This window comes from Globicephala melas, chromosome 7 (assembly GCF_963455315.2).
Source record: "Globicephala melas chromosome 7, mGloMel1.2, whole genome shotgun sequence".
In the NCBI taxonomy this organism is placed as follows: Eukaryota; Metazoa; Chordata; class Mammalia; order Artiodactyla; family Delphinidae; genus Globicephala; species Globicephala melas.
Window position 1 is genome coordinate 22,247,903 of NC_083320.1, and position 18,120 is coordinate 22,266,022.

General features: G+C 36.7%; 1 protein-coding gene across 1 annotated transcript in view; it reads left to right on the plus strand.

The window, feature by feature from the left end:
• ABCA12 (ATP binding cassette subfamily A member 12) overlaps positions 1 to 10,821 on the plus strand; it is a 186,284-nt gene extending 175,463 nt beyond the window's left edge. The window contains exons 50-54 of the mRNA XM_060301454.1: positions 446 to 549; positions 2,109 to 2,201; positions 6,846 to 6,951; positions 9,275 to 9,412; positions 10,720 to 10,821. Of these exons, the coding sequence (XP_060157437.1) occupies positions 446 to 549; positions 2,109 to 2,201; positions 6,846 to 6,951; positions 9,275 to 9,412; positions 10,720 to 10,821 (543 nt within the window). The remainder of the gene's footprint in view (positions 1 to 445; positions 550 to 2,108; positions 2,202 to 6,845; positions 6,952 to 9,274; positions 9,413 to 10,719) is intronic.
• Positions 10,822 to 18,120: the final 7,299 nt, after the last annotated feature.

An 18,120-nucleotide genomic window follows, 5' to 3' on the forward strand; every position in this document is an offset into this window, starting at 1 on the left:
TAACAAAAACAAATCAAACTGAATTCTCTGTGCTTCACATAACATATTATCTATCACTCACAGCCACAATTCTGCCATCAGGAGCAAGGTAGCAGTCTTGCTGATGTAGCTTCAAATATATATGTGACAATATAGTATTAAATGTAAAAATTCTTGCTTTGTCAGTAATTGAAGCAGAATATTTTCCAAAGAAATATGAGAGACAAGTGTAAAGTAAGAGTACAACTTCACTGAGATACTTTTTAAAACACATTGACAATTTTAAATGATTAATTTTGAGCTTTTTGACAGCAGCAGAAAGAAGCCTATTAAGTATAAAACACGTTAGTCACATGACCTGGAAAAGTGATTTCTGTTCTAGGCAAGTGAGATGCAATGATTCATGTAAAGAACCTCATCAAAATTTAATTAATTTGATAAATTCTTCTTGTAACTTTCTATTAAGGATGAGCCAAGCTCTGGGATGGATCCTAAATCAAAACGGCACCTCTGGAAGATCATTTCAGAAGAAGTACAGAATAAATGTGCCGTCATCCTCACTTCTCACAGGTAAACTGAGAGATGACACGATGTTAGGATGAGAGACGGGAAGGGTAATCCCGTGTAATATATACTGATAGTGAATTCCGCAATTGGATTATTTTCTGTTCATAGTCAAAGGAGCAAGTCCGGAAGGTTTCATGGTGAGACTCCAGCTCCTGTGGTGGGACAGGGCCTAAGAAATCTTTTAAGAAACAAATTTCCCATAACTTGCGGCCCTCTTAATTCAACTATGCCTCCCTATTGCCTATCACATAAAATTCAGCATTTTTCGGCTTAGTATGCAAGGCCTTTTATTATCTGGCCTCGTCTAAACTTCTAGTCTTTTTTTCCTATGACACCCTCTCCTATCTGTCAATCTGAATGACTCGTGGTTCCCTCTACACTCACTGCCCTTTCCTATCACATACACTTTCTTTGGCTGTGCCTTCTACTGGAATTGATCTTTTCAAAAAATCTCTCCAGATTCTAATCTTACTAGTCCTTTAAGAGCTCGTTCACAAGCCTTCTCCATGAAGTAGACCCTTCCAATCAATTAGGTAAAAAAGCTACTAAAGAATTTTCTCTGTGGCTTTCTTATAAGGTCGGCCTTATATTAAGTTCATCCTTTCGTTATAATGATCATATAGTAGAAAAAGAACTAGGTATGTTTAGAATCAAGAGGCTTGTTTATATCCTATATACTAGCCTTGCCCTAGCACAGTATATGTTCTGAAGCCAATCATTTAATTTCCATTAACTTTTTTTTTAACTTTTTATTTTATATTGGAGTATAGCCGATTAACAACATTGTGATAGATTCAGGTGCACAGCAAAGGGGCTCAACCATACATATACATGTATCCATTCTCCCCTGATTTCCATTAACTTTTTTTTTTTTTTGCGGTACACGGGCCTCTCACAGTTGTGGCCTCTCCCGTTGCGGAGCACAGGCTCCGGACGTGCAGGCTCAGCGGCCATGGCTCACGGGCCCAGCCGCTCCGCGGCATGTGGGATCTTCCCAGACTGGGGCACGAACCCATGTCCCCTGCATCGGCAGGCGGACTCTCAACCACTGCGCCACCAGGGAAGCCCTCCATTAACTTTTGTATTAAGTGGACAGGGTGATACCTAAGATCTCCTCCAGTTATCATCGTACATGAAATTAGAATTATATAATCAAGTACAGGTTAACTAGTTATAAACACAGAAGCATAAAAGCCAACTGAATACGGAGTATAAGGCATAATGAAAACAGCTTAGTAGTATTTTGGGAACATTTCTTACGAAATGTAGGTCTTGAGTCAAAGTTTGAAAGAGCTTAAAAGAAATACTGTTTTTGATAGAGTGGGCTATCCAGGTGAGAGAGATGGCCTCAAGTTTGAGAAGAAACAGTAATAAACCCTATATAAAGACATTTAATTTATATGTTAAAAGATATTTTTGTTCTTCAAGGGAAAGGACATTTTAAGGAACTCAAATACTCAAACAGTATTTCTAAGGTGCCATAATGAAAAAAGTTAAGCTTATGCTCATGATCTTAAACCAATTTTCTGTGCCCAGAATACTGACATGATTCTGTCTTCCAGCATGGAAGAATGTGAAGCTCTCTGTACCAGGTTGGCCATTATGGTGAATGGAAGGTTCCAATGTATTGGATCATTGCAGCATATTAAGAGCAGGTGAGCAACAAATGTATTCTTTAACACATGGTAAAGGGTAATCAAATCTACCAGTGCTATACTCACCTTCAAGGATTATCACGGCAGCCCATCCTACAATGAGTAGTGAAACTGGAATGGAGAAGTTAATCATTAATTTACCTTGAAGTTAAATTATAGTACTGAGGATTGAATTTTTTTTTAATTAATAACCCCAAAAGCTGGAAGGCCTAAAAGCTAATAATATCATTATTATTATTATTATTCCCCAACCAAAATACTCTCAGAAAGCAGTTTCAACAGTTATCTTAGTGACAAATGACAATGAAAACACGACGATCCAAAACCTATGGGAGGCAGCAAAAGCAGTTCTAAGAGGGAAGTTTATACCTATACAAGCCTACCTCAAGAAACAAGAAAAATCTCAAATAAACAATCTAACCAGACACCTAACAGAACTAGAGAAAGAAGAACAAACAAAATCCAAAGTTAGCAGAAGGAAAGAAATAAAGACCAGAGCAGAAATAAATGAAATAGAAACAAAGAAAAGCAATAGAAAAGATCAATAAAACTAAACGCTGCTTCTTTGAGAAGATAAACAAAATTGATGAACTATTAGCCAGACTCATCAAGAAAAAGAGGGAGTGGACTCAAATCAATAAATTTAGAAATGAAAAAGGAGAAGTTACAACAGACACCGTGGAAATCCAAAGCATCCTAAGGGAATACTACAAGCAACTCTATCCAATAATATGAATAACCTGGAAGAAATGGACAAATTCTTAGAAAGGCATAACCTTCCAAGACTGGAAAAGGAAGAAATAGAAAATATGAACCGACCAGTCACAAGTAATGAAATTGAAACTGTGATTAAAACTCTTCCAACAAACAAAAGTCCAGGACCAGATGGCTTCACTGGTGAATTCTATCAAACATTTAGAGAAAAGCTCTTCACAGGTGACTTCTATCAAACATTTAGAGAAAAGCTAACACCCATCCTTCTCAAACTCCTCCAAAAAATTGCAGAGGAAGGAACACTCCCAAACTCACTCTACAAGGCCACCATCACCCTGATACCAAAACCAGACAAAGATACTACAAAAAAAGAAAATTACAGACCAATATCACTGATGAATATAGATGCAAAAATCCTCAACAAAATACTAGCAAACAGAATCCAACAACACATTAAAAGGATCATACACCATAATCAAGTGGGATTTATCCCAGGGATGCAAGGATTCTTTAGTATACGCAAATCAATCAATGTGATACACCATATTAACAAACTGAAGAATACAAACCATATGATCATCTCAATAGATGCAGAAAAAGGTTTTGACAAAATTCAACACCCATTTATGATAACTCTCCAGAAGGTGGGCATAGAGGGAACCTACCTCAACATAATAAAGTCCGTATATGACAAACCCACAGCAAACATCATTCTCAATGGGGAAAAACTGAAAGCATTTCCTCTAACATCAGGAACAAGACAAGGATGTCCACTCTCACCACTATTATTCAACATAATTTTGGAAGTCCTAGCCACAGCAATCAGAGGAGAAAAAGAAATAAAATGAATACAAATTGGAAAAGAAGAAGTAAAACTGTCACTGTTTGCAGATGACATGATACTATACATAGAGAATCCTAAAGATGCCAGCAGAAAACTACCAGAGCTAATCAATGAATTTGGTAAAGTTGCAGGATACAAAATTAATGCACAGAAATGTCTTGCATTCCTGTACACTAATGATGAAAAATCTGAAAGAGAAATTAAGGAAACACTCCCATTTACCATTGCAACAAAATGAATAAAATACCTAGGAATAAACCTACCTAGGGAGACAAAAGACCTGTATGCAGAAAACTATAAGACACTGATGAAAGAAATTAAAGATTATACCAACAGATGGAGAGATATACCATGTTCTTGGATTGGAAGAATCAATATTGTGAAAATGACTATACTACCCAAAGCAATCTACAGATTCAATGCAATCCCTATCAAATTAACAATGGCATTTTTTATGGAACTAGAACAAAAAATCTTAAAATTTATATGGAGACAAAAAAGACCCTGAATAGCCAAAGCAGTCTTGAGGGAAAAAAAATGGAGCTGGAGGAATCAGACTCCCTGACTTCAGACTATACTACAAAGCTACAGTAATCAAGACAATATGGCACTGGCACAAAAACAGAAACATAGATCAATGGAACAATATAGAAAGCCCAGAGATAAACCCACGCACCTATGGTCAACTAATCTATGACAAAGGAGGCAAGGATATACAATGGAGAAAAGACAGTCTCTTCAGTAAGTGGTGCTGGGAAAACTGGACAGCTACATGTAAAAGAGTGAAACTAGAACACTTCCTAACACCATACACAAAAATAAACTCAAAATGGATTCGAGACCTAAATGTAAGACAGGCCGCTATAAAACTCTTAGAGGAAAACATAGAAAGAACACTCTTTGACGTAAATCACAGCAAGATCTTTTTTGATCCACCTCCTAGAGTAATGGAAATAAAAACAAAAATAAACAAATGGGACCTAATGAAACTTCAAAGCCTTTGCACAGCAAAGGAAACCATAAACAAGGCCAAAAGGCAACCCTCAGAATGGGAGAAAATATTTGCAAACGAATCAACAGACAAAGGATTAATCTCCAAAGTATATAAACAGCTCATGCAGCTCAATATTAAAGAAACAAACAACCCAATCCAAAACTGGGCAGAAAACCTAAATAGACATTTCTCCAAAGAAGACATACAGATGGCCAAGAAGCACATGAAAAGCTGCTCAGCGTCACTAATTATTAGAGAAATGCAAAGCAAAACTACAGTGAGGTATCACCTCACACCAGTTAGAATGGGCATCATCAGAAAATCTACAAACAACAAATGCTGGAGAGGGTGTGGAGAAAAGGAAACCCTCTTGCTCTATTGGTGGGAATGTAAATTGATACAGACTCTATGGAGAACAGTGTGGAGGTTCCTTAGAAAACTAAAAATAGACTTACCATATGATCCAGCAATCCCACTACTGGGCATATACCCAGAGAAAACCATAATTCAAAAAGACACATGCACCCCAGTGTTCATTGCAGCACTATTTACAATAGCCAGGTCACGGAAGCAACCTAAATGCCCATTGACAGACGAATGCATAAAGAAGATGTGGTACATATATACAATGGAATATTACTCAGCCATAAAACGGAACAAAATTGAGTCATTTGTTTAGATGTGGATGGATCTAGAGACTGTCATACAGAGTGAAATAAGTCAGAAAGAGAAAAACAAATATCGTATATTAACGCATGTATGTGGAACCTAGAAAAATGGTACAGATGAACCAGTTTGCAGGGCAGAAGTTGAGACACAGATGTAGAGAACAAATGTATGGACACCAAGCGGGGAAAGCCGCATGGGGGCAGGGATGGTGGTGTGCTGAATTGGGCGATTGGGATTGACATGTATACACTGATGTGTATAAAATTGATGACTAATAAAAATCTGCTGTATACTAAAATAAATAAAATATAATTCAAAAATTCAAAGAAAAAAAAAGTGAATGACAGGACTTCCCGGGTGGCGCAGTGGTTAAGAATCTGCCTGCCAATGCAGGGGACACGGGTTCGAGCCCTGGTCCAGGAAGATCCCACATGCCGCGGAGCACCTAAGCCCGTGCGCCACAACTACTGAGCCTGTGCTCTGGAGCCGGCGAGCCACAAATACTGAAGCCCGTGCTCCTAGAGCCCGAACTCCGCAACAAGAGAAGCCAACGCAATGAGAAGCCCCCCCCCACACACACACACAAAAAAAGTTATCTTGGTAACAAATTAGACCTTGACAAGTACATGAAGGCATCGATTTTTATCTAGAATGTTCATTTGCCATTTGAACAGGCTTTCAGCAAGCTATTTAACATTTTTACTACATTCAAAACCTTTTCACCAAAAATACACTGGGGAGATGTGCATAAATATCATACTATCAAATTAAAATTAAATTAATATTTTTATGCTTATCATAGTGCATATGCATTTATACATGTCCATGTTAATCTTCCAACATCATGACATTACTTTATACCTTTGTCTGTACAACAGCTTGGCTTTCTTATAAGACAATATTAACCAAGATAAGAAAAAAGGATGAAAAAGGCCTTATATATTGTTCCCAGAGAGTCTGTTGTGACTTGTTTACAAACTCTATTTTTGGTGCAAACTGTTAGCTAGTATATTGATTTATTTTTAAAACCCCAGTGATTTTAATCTTTACGATTGACATCAAATCTCCAATAACTTGCCTTTAAAGATTCTCTTTGCTTTAAATTAGAAAGTATGTAGCTCCAGGAATTTACATCAACTACCAATTCATGGATGCCAAAGAAAGCCAGGATTTTGTATTTTCTTTCTAATGCAACTTTTGTCCAAAGGATCTGACTTTGTATAGTGGTAGAAATAAATAAAAAGTAATAGCAGTGTACTATTTCCAGTTTGCAACAGGCCCTGAACTTTTATAGCAAAATGATAGTCTTTATATAGGAAAAGGGGCTATCATGGTCAGCTTGGGTCCTGTTTCACTATCTAGAATTCCAAAGGAGCTATTTCAGCAAAACATAACTCATACTGTATCTTGCACTTCTTTCTAGGTTTGGACGAGGATTTACCGTCAAGGTTCACGTGAAGAATGTCAAAGTGAGCATGGAGCCCCTCACAAGGTTCATGCAACTTCACTTTCCAAAAACATACTTAAAAGTAAGAGATTGACTGGTTTTGATAGATATAATCTAATATCGTAGTGGATGTTTGTCATTTTCAAGCTGACCATAGCTTTGTTATTCATCAATATATATTTATTAGTTCAAGATGCTTAAGATACTCTGAAGCACACTTAGTATTAACAGATAAAATCTTCAAATTAGTTATATATTTTTGTAGCTACTTAAGAGTAACATAGTCCTTTTACATACCTTTATTTCTTCCTCACAAAGGCTTTATGACCGTATTGTATTACTTTTCAGGTTGTATGCTTAACTAGATTATTAGTTACATATGTTAGGGAATTGAGGAATGACAGATACATATGACCAAGGGCATTTCTTCTAAGAAAAAAAAAATTACAAAGTTCCAGAATGTCACAGCTAGAAGAGATTATCTCCTTTGCTTTCCTCACTTGAAAGATAAGCCTACAAAGTGTTGAGCAAAATTGCTTGGAAATCAAGTTCTTAAATCACACACTACTTGAAACATTGCTCAATTAATTTCATCTTACATATACATATCAACAGGATGGACACACACAGATATATACATATAAATCTCACATAGTACATATTTAAATGCACTTGACAAAAAAATTATCATTGTAACATCTTTGATGTGCAGGTAATTGATATATAAGATGATTATAGCAAGTGATTGTTTTTAAACGGAAGTCAGGTGTGGAATGATGAACAGAAATTGGAAGACTTGGGCTGAGGTCCAGCTCTGCCTATGTGATTTCCAGCAAGACATTTAAAGTCTCTGAGCCTTGTATTCCTATTTTACAAATACTGTTGATATCTACTTCACAAGACTGGTGTGAGAACTAAATGATAAAATGTCCACAAAGATGCTTCATAAACTGTCAGGCACCATATTAACGTGAAGTGATTTTGGAGAGCAAAATAGAGTTCATTTTTAAAAACAATTCTTTTATCTCTACAAAATACCTTTGCCTCAACCTCTGATTCTTATCAAAGTCCATTTTCTATCATCTAAATTAAAATCAAATTTAAAAATTAAAGGACACTTTTTTTTTCTTTTTTTTTTTTTTTGCACAAACCACGTTGGTCATAATACTTCTTCTTTCAGTGAACTTCTGGGTTGAAATCTGTGTTTAGTCACTGAGTGATGAGATTACATTTGCCCTGGTCTGTTCTTCAGGGGACTAGCGCTGTACAAGACAAGTGCAGTGATGATAAAAGTTTGATTACTTCCTAAGCAGACCATTCTCTACAAGTATGTGATGGTTTCTAGATCTCTAAAAGGGAAATAACCAAACAACAATTTGGGAGTAAAAATAAGTATCGATAAGATAGCCTGATTGCACTGACAGGTATGATGTAAACACAAATCAATGAGAGGGGCTAGACAGCGAGCAAAGGAGTGAGAAGAGGGGTTTCCAGTAACGCAGGTCTGGAATACCAGGCTGCAATATACAATCTTGATCTGATCAATATAGGTTACAGGGATTGTTTATGGAGTAAAAAAAACATCCTGACCAAACTAGTGTTTAGGAAAGATTATCCTAGCTACTTTGTGCCAGAACATATGAGTGTATATGGTTTCTAAGCTTCTGAAGAGGCTGTTGCAATAACTCAGATGTGGAGTGATGAGCAGCAAGTTAGTAAAATTGATGGTGCAGATAGAGAGGAAAGGTTACATTTGAGAGTTATTTAGAGGAAAAATAAATAAGATATGATAATTGATGAAATATGCAGAAAAGCAAAATGTTGAAGATACTCCAACGAAATAAGAATAGATTACTAAATTGATGGTGATACTACAGACTAAATAAACTGAAAAGTATTTTAGAGTGAGTTAAGAAAGAATGTAGCATTATTTGAATGAGGTTTCTCATAGACAGTGCTTTTGAAATCTGGCAGCTATAGCCAATATAAATTGAACAGCTAATCCTTAGCCTTTTAGAACAATTTTAACATTTAAAAAAAAATGAAATTTCTAAAAGTTATCTCTGAAAACGCTTATGTGAGCTAAGCGTAATCTGACATAGGCAATACCATTCCACAATTTTTTTTCCTAGGCAAGACTATAATGTCTTTATAAGTGCACATGAATGTAGAATATTTTGGAATTTTCATTAGCTTTTAAATTTGTTTTCTCTTGGACATTCGTAAAACTTTTTATCTCATCTTTGAAAGCTGTTAATCTCAAAACATACCCATTATTTACAATGTAACATCATTTTCAGAGGAATGAATTTCAGTACGTTTCTTAGCTCTTGGTCAAGTTATGTCTAGTCAAGTCAATATTACCTGACATTGAGAAATACATTTTTTCCCTTTGGTTCCCACAGGATCAGCACCTCAGCATGCTAGAGTATCATGTGCCGGTCACTGCAGGAGGAGTAGCAAACATTTTTGATCTGCTGGAAACCAACAAGACTGCTTTAAATATCACAAATTTCTTAGTGAGTCAGACTACTCTGGAAGAGGTAAGCTGGATACCATGATCCATGTGCACAATGTCACATAAATTATTATACATTCTGATTATTTCTTTTTAATGACATTGAGTTTGTTTTTGATTGAAGCAGTATCTAAACTTGCACCTGAAAAAGTTAGCTTAATTTATTTCTAAGTGCATTTGGGGATGTTAGGAAAAAATATGAAAAGAGTTAACTATTTTTAATGGAGAAAAGATTTTTTTCCTTCTATAAGACATCTATACCTATCAGTTATCTGTATATATAAAGCAACAGTTATTTTCATCTATAAAACAAATAGCTGTTAACACTTTCCTTACTTTTTCCTTGGTAGGTTTCTTAAATAACATTTCTATTGATTGGCTTCCTAGATTAGGGGAGGATGGAGTTATCTAGTGAGAATTTGGTGCCAAAGCTTTAGATCTGCTAGATTCAGGCAACCAAAGTGGTAAATGCAGGATTCTTTTGTTTCATTCACATCATCTGTCTTAATTACATTTATATTTGATAACTCGAGGCATCATGGAACATCCTTCATCACCTTTGCACTGTTTTAGTTTTACACAGTTCAACCAACCTGATATATAGAACATTTGATTGGACCTATCACTGGAATGGGTCTGAAAGTGAGGCTACAGAGGCATCTGAATCATGCTGCATCTCATGGACAATTTTTTATGGGGAGTTAAGCAATTATGGCCTTACCAACACAGAAGATTTATCCTTTGACTTGTAACCAATTACCAGTATCATGTCTGGCACAAAGTAGACTCTCAATATTTTCTTTATGAATCTATGACTAATAGAATTTTAAACAAAGTCATAAAGTTCTGCCTGTTAAATAATAAGCTTACTGAACATAATGTTAATGTGAGCTTTGTATACAAATTTTATTTTAGTGCATTAACTGTTGAAACTAGCGAACCTCTTGAAACTAGTGAAATTTCTCTCAACATCATCATCCAAACATTTGACAAGGGCTTGGTTTGGGCTCCTTGTTAAAAGATACTTGAAAGATACTGATACAGATCAAATAGATACAAATATGTGGCTATAGATATTTAATTATAGCTTTAGATTTATATTATGATTATAAATGTATTTATAGTTGTAGATATAGATATTATTTTCAAACCCCAGATAAATTTCAATACCTAAAGGAAGGACTCCTAGTGAGAGTTTGTTTCTGTGTTTGGGCGTGCCCCTATGACATCTAGTTTTCTTCTTATTAGCTCTCCCATTGTGCATACACACACACCTTATTTCTTCCTTTGGTTTACCAAGTACTAATGGCTTTATTTCCCTTGAAAAATCAGGTTTTCATCAACTTTGCCAAAGACCAAAAGTGCTATGAAGCTGCCGATACCAGTAGCCAAGTTTCCACCGTAAGCACTGACTCACAAGATGACCAGCTGTAGTCTTAGTACCTCCAGCAAACTCAGTCTCAACAAATGCCAATGGCTTCATTTTGAGGAGCCACAGAAGATACAAATTCCTCAAAATATCTTAATTTTAAAGTATTATTCTGTATTGGAAAGTTACAATTGTGCAAGACTAGCCAGTAACTATAAATGGAAAGTTTTCTTTCTAAGGTCAGTGAATGTTTTTACTACTGAAATGAATTTCTGTCTACTCAGCACTGTGAGCATGCTAGTGTGTAAGCTGCTGACTCTTATGCAAAGGTGAAACCTCTGAAGATGAATGCCTTAATTTATTACTTTCAATAAAAAGACAGCTTAAAAGCATGGCTATTAGCAGTTGAAAGGAAAGAGTGGAGAAGAAAAGTAAGGTAGTTTGGGGTAGGTAGAATTGGGAGAGCAAACAAAATAATTTATTTTCAGAAAATAATAGAATGAACATCATCATGAATACATGAATCTATTGTGATGTGTAAAGTGCCAAGGGCCAGATTAACATTGGCAGTAATGAGTGGGCACAATGTCTAGAGTGTTTGTGTATGTCATCTTCAGTACCTGTAAATACATGGGGACATACTGACCCCCCCGAAATGCCTTTCTACAAGAATGCTATAGAAGGGCAGTTTACCCTGGTGGTAAATAGAGCTTAAACGTATTCCTGCAGCGCCTTGCCAATAGTAAGGCACGGAGCAGAGCAAGAAGCTACTTGCTTTTCGGCGGAAATAGCTGTGTCAGCTGGACAGATACAAATCCTGAAAGATGATAGAGAATTCATGTGCTGCTGGCAGACAACATTTTTTAAAGCTGTTAAAGAAAGGTTCATGTTCTGGGTCTCTCTGAAGGAAACATTCCTGTGGAAGGAAAATGAATATGAAGATAATTTTCAGCTAATTACCCGACTGACCCAGAAGCATATATATGGCTATAGAGTAGACTTCGTAATAATGCCAAATTATATGGCCCTTGGGGGAGGTGCTTTACATAACATGTGTGTGTGTGTGTGTGTGTCTATGTGTCTATATAAGTTTGCTTTGGCATATCTGTTTTGAAAATCAATAAAATCAACATTTAGTAAAAACAGTTCATGAAGTCATTTCATTTGTTAGGGAAGAGCCAGGAATTTAAAACTTGGAGTCACATGGATGACAAGCTCCCATGGGACCTGGCCCCTGCTTACTTCTGCACCTTCACCACTTTCTTTCTCCTCTTCCTCTTTAGGGTGTAGCCATGCTGGCCTCTTTTTGGTTTTGCCAGTGCACCAAACTCCTTCCTCCCTCCACACCTCTGCATGTATTTTCATACGTCTCCCTGTGTGAAATGCCCTTCCCCCACAGTGTGTGCCTAGCTAAGTCTTCAGAAATGTTTTTCTTTCTCAAAGAAGCTTTCCTTCCCTAATTCTTCAGTTTAAATCCAATCCCCCAGTCCTAAAACTGTACTCTATTGTACTTCCTAATTTTCTGTGAGAGCATGCATCGTAATTTGTAATATATCTAGATTAACGATATATATCTTAACAGATGGCAACAAAATTTCTCTTAAGATAGAAAATATCCTTGTTGAATATAATACATAGATAAGCTTTTTGGAGTAGACAGTGTAATTCTGAGAGGATGAGTGTCTTCAGCGGTCCAAACAAGCAAAAAAATGGTCAGGCTCCATGAGGGAATAGAGGGATTTGTTTATTGTTCATTGTGTTTGTTATTGTGGTGGTTGGTTGCTTGCTTCTGAGCAGTTGTAGGAAGAGAAACACAGGGGGAGGAGAGAAAGGAAATGGAGAAAGGAGGAACCAGTGAGATGGTAGAAGGCTGAGTATTGAAGAGAAACTGAGTATTGAGAAACTGAGTGGTTGAATGGACTTTTAAAACCATGAATTTCCAAATGTTTTCACATTCGTTTGCTGTGCAGCCATGCTGTGGACTGTCCTCCTACCCCTAAATCTTGGTTAAAGTCAGTCATACTTACTAATGCTTTATGTGAATGAGTGTCTAGTGGAAATTGAGGAAAGGATGAGTTGTCTTCTTTGAAAGAGGCACAGAACAATGCCTGCTTCACCCCAGAGCAGGAGAAGCCTGGCGGGAGGCGAGACCATGAGTCGGAGGGGTCCGGATATGTGCTGAGCGGAGCTTCTGACCCCCCAGGATGTGGATCTGGGAGGTTCCAGCCAATCTCATCTACCTCTCAGTAGGCAGGGAAGTCCAAGCTGGCCTCTGGATGACATGGATGGCACTTTTGAGTGTTTATTTAGTATTTCTCTCCCTCACTAGACATGAAGCTCTATGAGGATAGGAGACCTACTTTGATCTTCCTAGTTTTCCCATCAGTACCTACACACACGATAAATATTTGTGGTACTCAATAAAGATTTGTTGGTTAAATAGATGAATAAATAAATGAATGAGAAACAAAAGAGAAGCAGGCATGGTTGGTATGGAAACCAGGCATCTTTATTCTGTTTAAATCTATGAAATTCAGTGAAGTTTCCCATGAGGTAGTTTATTCATGGAGAAGAAAAAGGAAAGATGACGCTTTGTTCCATAATACAGATATTACAGTGTATCCACTGGAATAGGAGGATTTGGGTACCTTCTTTGGGAATGGAATTCTAATGCTTTGCTTCTGTACATTCCTGCACATTTATTTCTTCTTTGTCTTTTTGTCTGTGAGGATGTACTGTATGAGTTTTACAGTGCATTTTTACATATAAGTAAGGAACGTACATAAAAAACTATTTGAACCCACATCCCTTGGGGCTTCTCTGCAGTAGAGAAAATGTTTTGAGAATTCCCAGTTCTTGGAGGACTGCCTCCACTCTGGATAACGCGTACAGATTCTGCTTTTTCGTATGAGTTACCTAAATTACCTCTGAGGATTGTGGCAATCTTCACCTCACGTATAAAACCTGATTTTCATAATATTAAAACATTTGGAAAAATGATATGTACAACTACCTTCTCCAAATATGCTCTCTGCCCGAATGATTCATTCTTCTCCTCAGAAATGATAATTCCCTAGACAACAGCAAATGCCCTCCTGGGTGAGGGTGAGGGTGATGCAGCAGGCTTGCATGCTCTTACCTCGACAGGAGCCTGGGAGCCTGCTTGCTTCATTAAAGTACACTTATCAACATAAGATTTTAAGTATAATAACAGCAAGCTAAAAGGGAATGATATTATTTCCTTTGGCATCATTTGTGACACTTAATCTTATCCCTCCCTTACTTATCAACCCAGACCGGTTTTCCATAATCTGTAGAACGAAATGCAGACTCCTTAACTGACCCTCAAAGAATCAATATTTCATAATACACCCCACCACGTCCACCTCTCTTCCTCATGTACTCTATGCCCAACTTCAATGAATTGCTTGCTATTTCCTATTATGACAGATCTTTTCGCACCCTTGTGCCACTTTGCTCTTGTGCCACTCCTTTCTCTTGAAAGACCTTCTCCCTGTTCCCACTCAGCTTTTATGTAGAAACTCCTCTTCTTCTTCACGTTTTCTTTAAGGAAATCTTCCCAGAAAGCCTCAGGCAGAGTTCATTGTTCTATCCTCGTTACAAAAGCATTCCGTGCAGGCCTCTGCAGCAGTGTTTCCCTGCTGGATTATAATCATCTCTATACCGTCTTTCTCTTCCCATTACACTCTAAGTTGATCAAGAGTAGTGACCTGTTATTCCTTCATCGTTGTATCTGCCATACCCAGCAGAGTACCAACTATTCTTGCTCAATAAATCATTGAGACACCAAAACGTCTGTTTCAATGTAGAAATATTTTCATAATTTTGCTCTGAATTTTTTGCAGTTATGTTTGTTTTAGCTTTAGAAGACTAGCTATTATAATTTAATGTTAACTGCTAGGGAAAAATGTTCAGATAACCAGACATTTTACATTGAAATGTTGTTTCTGCATAAAGCACAGATGCTAAGCAGTTAGGGTGAGCAGATGACCCAGGATGACCAGAGTACCTAATTTCTCGCGACCACTTTGATTACTTTAGAGATTGACACATGACTCCAGTAAAATTAGTCAATCATCCTTGAATTAATCTTTTCTGTTTCTTTGTTTTATTTTATTTTAATTTTTGAATTTTATTTTATTTATTTTTTTATATAGCAGGTCCTTATTAGTCATCAGTTTTACACACATCAGTGTACACATGTCAATCCCAATCGCCCAGTTCATCAGACCACCACCCCCACCCCCTGCAGCTTTCCCACCTTGGTGTCCATACGTTTGTTCTCTACATCTGTGTCTAAATTTCTGCCCCACAAACCGGTTCATCTGTACCATTTTTCTAGGTTCCACATACATTCGTTAATATACGATATTTGTTTTTCTGACTTACTTCACTCTGTATGACAGTCTCTAGGTCCATCCACGTCTCAACAAATGACCCAATTTTGTTCCGTTTTATGGCTGAGTAATATTCCATTGTATATATGTACCACATCTTCTTTATGCATTCGTCTGTCAATGGGCATTTAGGTTGCTTCCATGACCTGGCTATTGTAAACAGTGCTGCAATGAACATTGGGGTGCATGTGTCTTTTTGAATTATGGTTTTCTCTGGGTATATGCCCAGTAGTGGGATTTCTGGATCATATGGTAATTCTATTTTTAGCTTTTTAAGGAACCTCCATACTGTCCTCCATAGTGGCTGTATCAATTTACATTCCCACCAACAGTGCAAGAGGGTTTCCTTTTCTCCACACCCTCTCCAGCATTTGTTGTTTGTAGATTTTCTGATGATGCCCATTCTAACTGGTGTGAGGTGATACCTCACTGTAGTTTTGATTTGCATTTCTCTAATAATTAGTGATGTTGAGCAGCTTTTCATGTGTTTCTTGGCCATCTGATGTCTTCTTTGGAGAAATGTCTATTTAGGTCTTCTGCCCATTTTTGGATTCAGTTGTTTGTTTTTTATAATACTGAGATGCACGAGCTGTTTATATATTTTGGAGATTAATCCTTTGTCCGTTGATTCGTTTGCAAATATTTTCTCCCATTCTGAGGGTTGTCTTTTCGTCTTGTTTATGGTTTCCTTTGCTGTGCAAAAGCTTTGAAGTTTCATTAGGTCCCATTTGTTTATTTTTGTCTTTATTTCCATTATTCTAGGAGGTGGATCAAAAAAGATCTTGCTGTGATTTATGTTAGAGTGTTCTTCCTATGTTTTCCTCTAAGAGTTTTATAGTGTCCAGTCTTACATTTAGGTCTTGAATCCATTTTACATTTATTTTTGTGTATGGTGTTAGGGAGTGTTCTAATATCATTCTTTTACATGTAGCTGTCCAGTTTTTCCAGCACCACTTATTGAAGAGACTGTCTTTTCTCCATTGTATATCCTTGCCTCCTTTGTCATAGATTAGTTGACCATAGGTGCGTGGGTTTATCTCTGGGCTTTTCTATCTTGTTCCATTGATCTATGTTTCTGTTTTTGTGCCAGTGCCATATTGTCTTGATTACTGTAGCTTTGTAGTATAGTCTGAAGTCAGGGAGCCTGATTCCTCCAGCTCTGTTTTTTTCCCTGAAGACTGCTTTGGCTATTCGGGGTCTTCTTTGTCTCCATACAAATTTTAAGATTTCTTTTTCTAGTTCCGTAAAAAACGCCATTTGTAATTTGATACGACTTGCATTGAACCTGTAGAATGCTTTGGGTAGTATAGTCATTTTCAAAATATTGATTCTTCCAATCCAAAAACATGGTATATCTCTCCATCTGTTGCTATCATCTTTACTTTCTTTCATCAGTGTCTTAAAGTTTTCTGCATACAGGTCTTTTGTTTCCCTAGGTAGGTTTATTCCTAGGTATTTTATTCCTTTTGTTGCAGTGGTAAATGAGAGTGTTTCCTTAATTTCTCTTTCAGATTTTTCATCATTAGTGTACAGGAATGCAAGACATTTCTGTGCATTAATTTTGTATCCTGTAACTTTACCAAATTCACTGATTAGCTCTAGTAGTTTTCTGCTGGCATTCTTTAGGATTCTTTATGTATAGTATCATGTCATCTGCAAACAGTGACAGTTTTACTTCTTCTTTTCCAATTTGTATTCCTTTTATTTCTTTCTCTTCTCTGATTGCTGTGGCTAGGACTTCCAAAATTATATTGAATAATAGTGGTGAGAGTGGACATCCTTGTCTTGTTCCTGATGTTAGAGGAAATGCTTTCAGTTTTTCACCATTGAGAATGATGTTTGCTGTGGGTTTCTCGTATATGACCTTTATTATGTTGAGGTAGGTTCCCTCTATGCCCACTTTTTGGAGAGTTTTTATCATAAATGGGTGTTGAATTTTGTCAAAACCTTTTTCTGCATCTATTGAGATGATCATATGGTTTGTATTCTTCAGTTTGTTAATATGGTGTATCACATTGATTGATTTGTGTATATTGAAGAATCCTTGCATTCCTGGGATAAATCCCACTTGATCATGGTGTATGATCCTTCTAATGTGTTGTTGGATTCTCTTTGCTAGTATTTTGTTGAGGTTTTTTGCATCTATATTCATCAGTGATATTGGTCTGTAATTTTCTTTTTTTGTAGTATCTTTGTCTGGTTTTGGTATCAGGGTGATGCTGGCCTCATAGAATGAGTTTGGGAGTGTTCCTTCCTCTGCAATTTTTTGGAAGAGTTTGAGAAGGATGGGTGTTAGCTCTTCTCTAAATGTTTGATAGAATTCACCTGTGAAGCCATCTGGTCACGGACTTTTGTTTGTTGGAAGATTTTTAATCACAGTTTCAATTTCATTACTTGTGATTGGTCTATTCATATTTTCTATTTCTTCCTGGTTCAGTCTTGGAAGGTTATACCTTTCTAAGAATTTGTCCATTTCTTCCAGGTTGTCCATTTTATTGGCATAGAGTTGCTTGTAGTAGTCTCTTAAGATGCTTTGTATTTCTTTGGTGTCTGTTGTAACTTCTTTTTCATTTCTAATTTTATTGATTTGAGTCCTCTCTCTCTTTTTCTTGATGAGTCTGGCTAATGGTTTATCAATTTTGTTTATCTTCTCAAAGAACCAACTTTTAGTTTTATTGATCTTTGCTATTGTTTTCCTTGTTTCTATTTCATTTATTTCTGCTCTGATCTTTATGATTACTTTCCTTCTGCTACCTTTGGGTTTTGTTTGTTCTTCTTTCTCTCATTGCTTTAGGTGTAAGGTTAGATTGCTTATTTGAGGTTTTTCTTGTTTCTTGAGGTAGGCTTGTATAGGTATAAACTTCCCTCTTAGAACTGCTTTTGCTGCATCCCATAGGTTTTGGATCGTCGTGTTTTCATTGTCATTTGTCTCTAGGTATTTTTTCA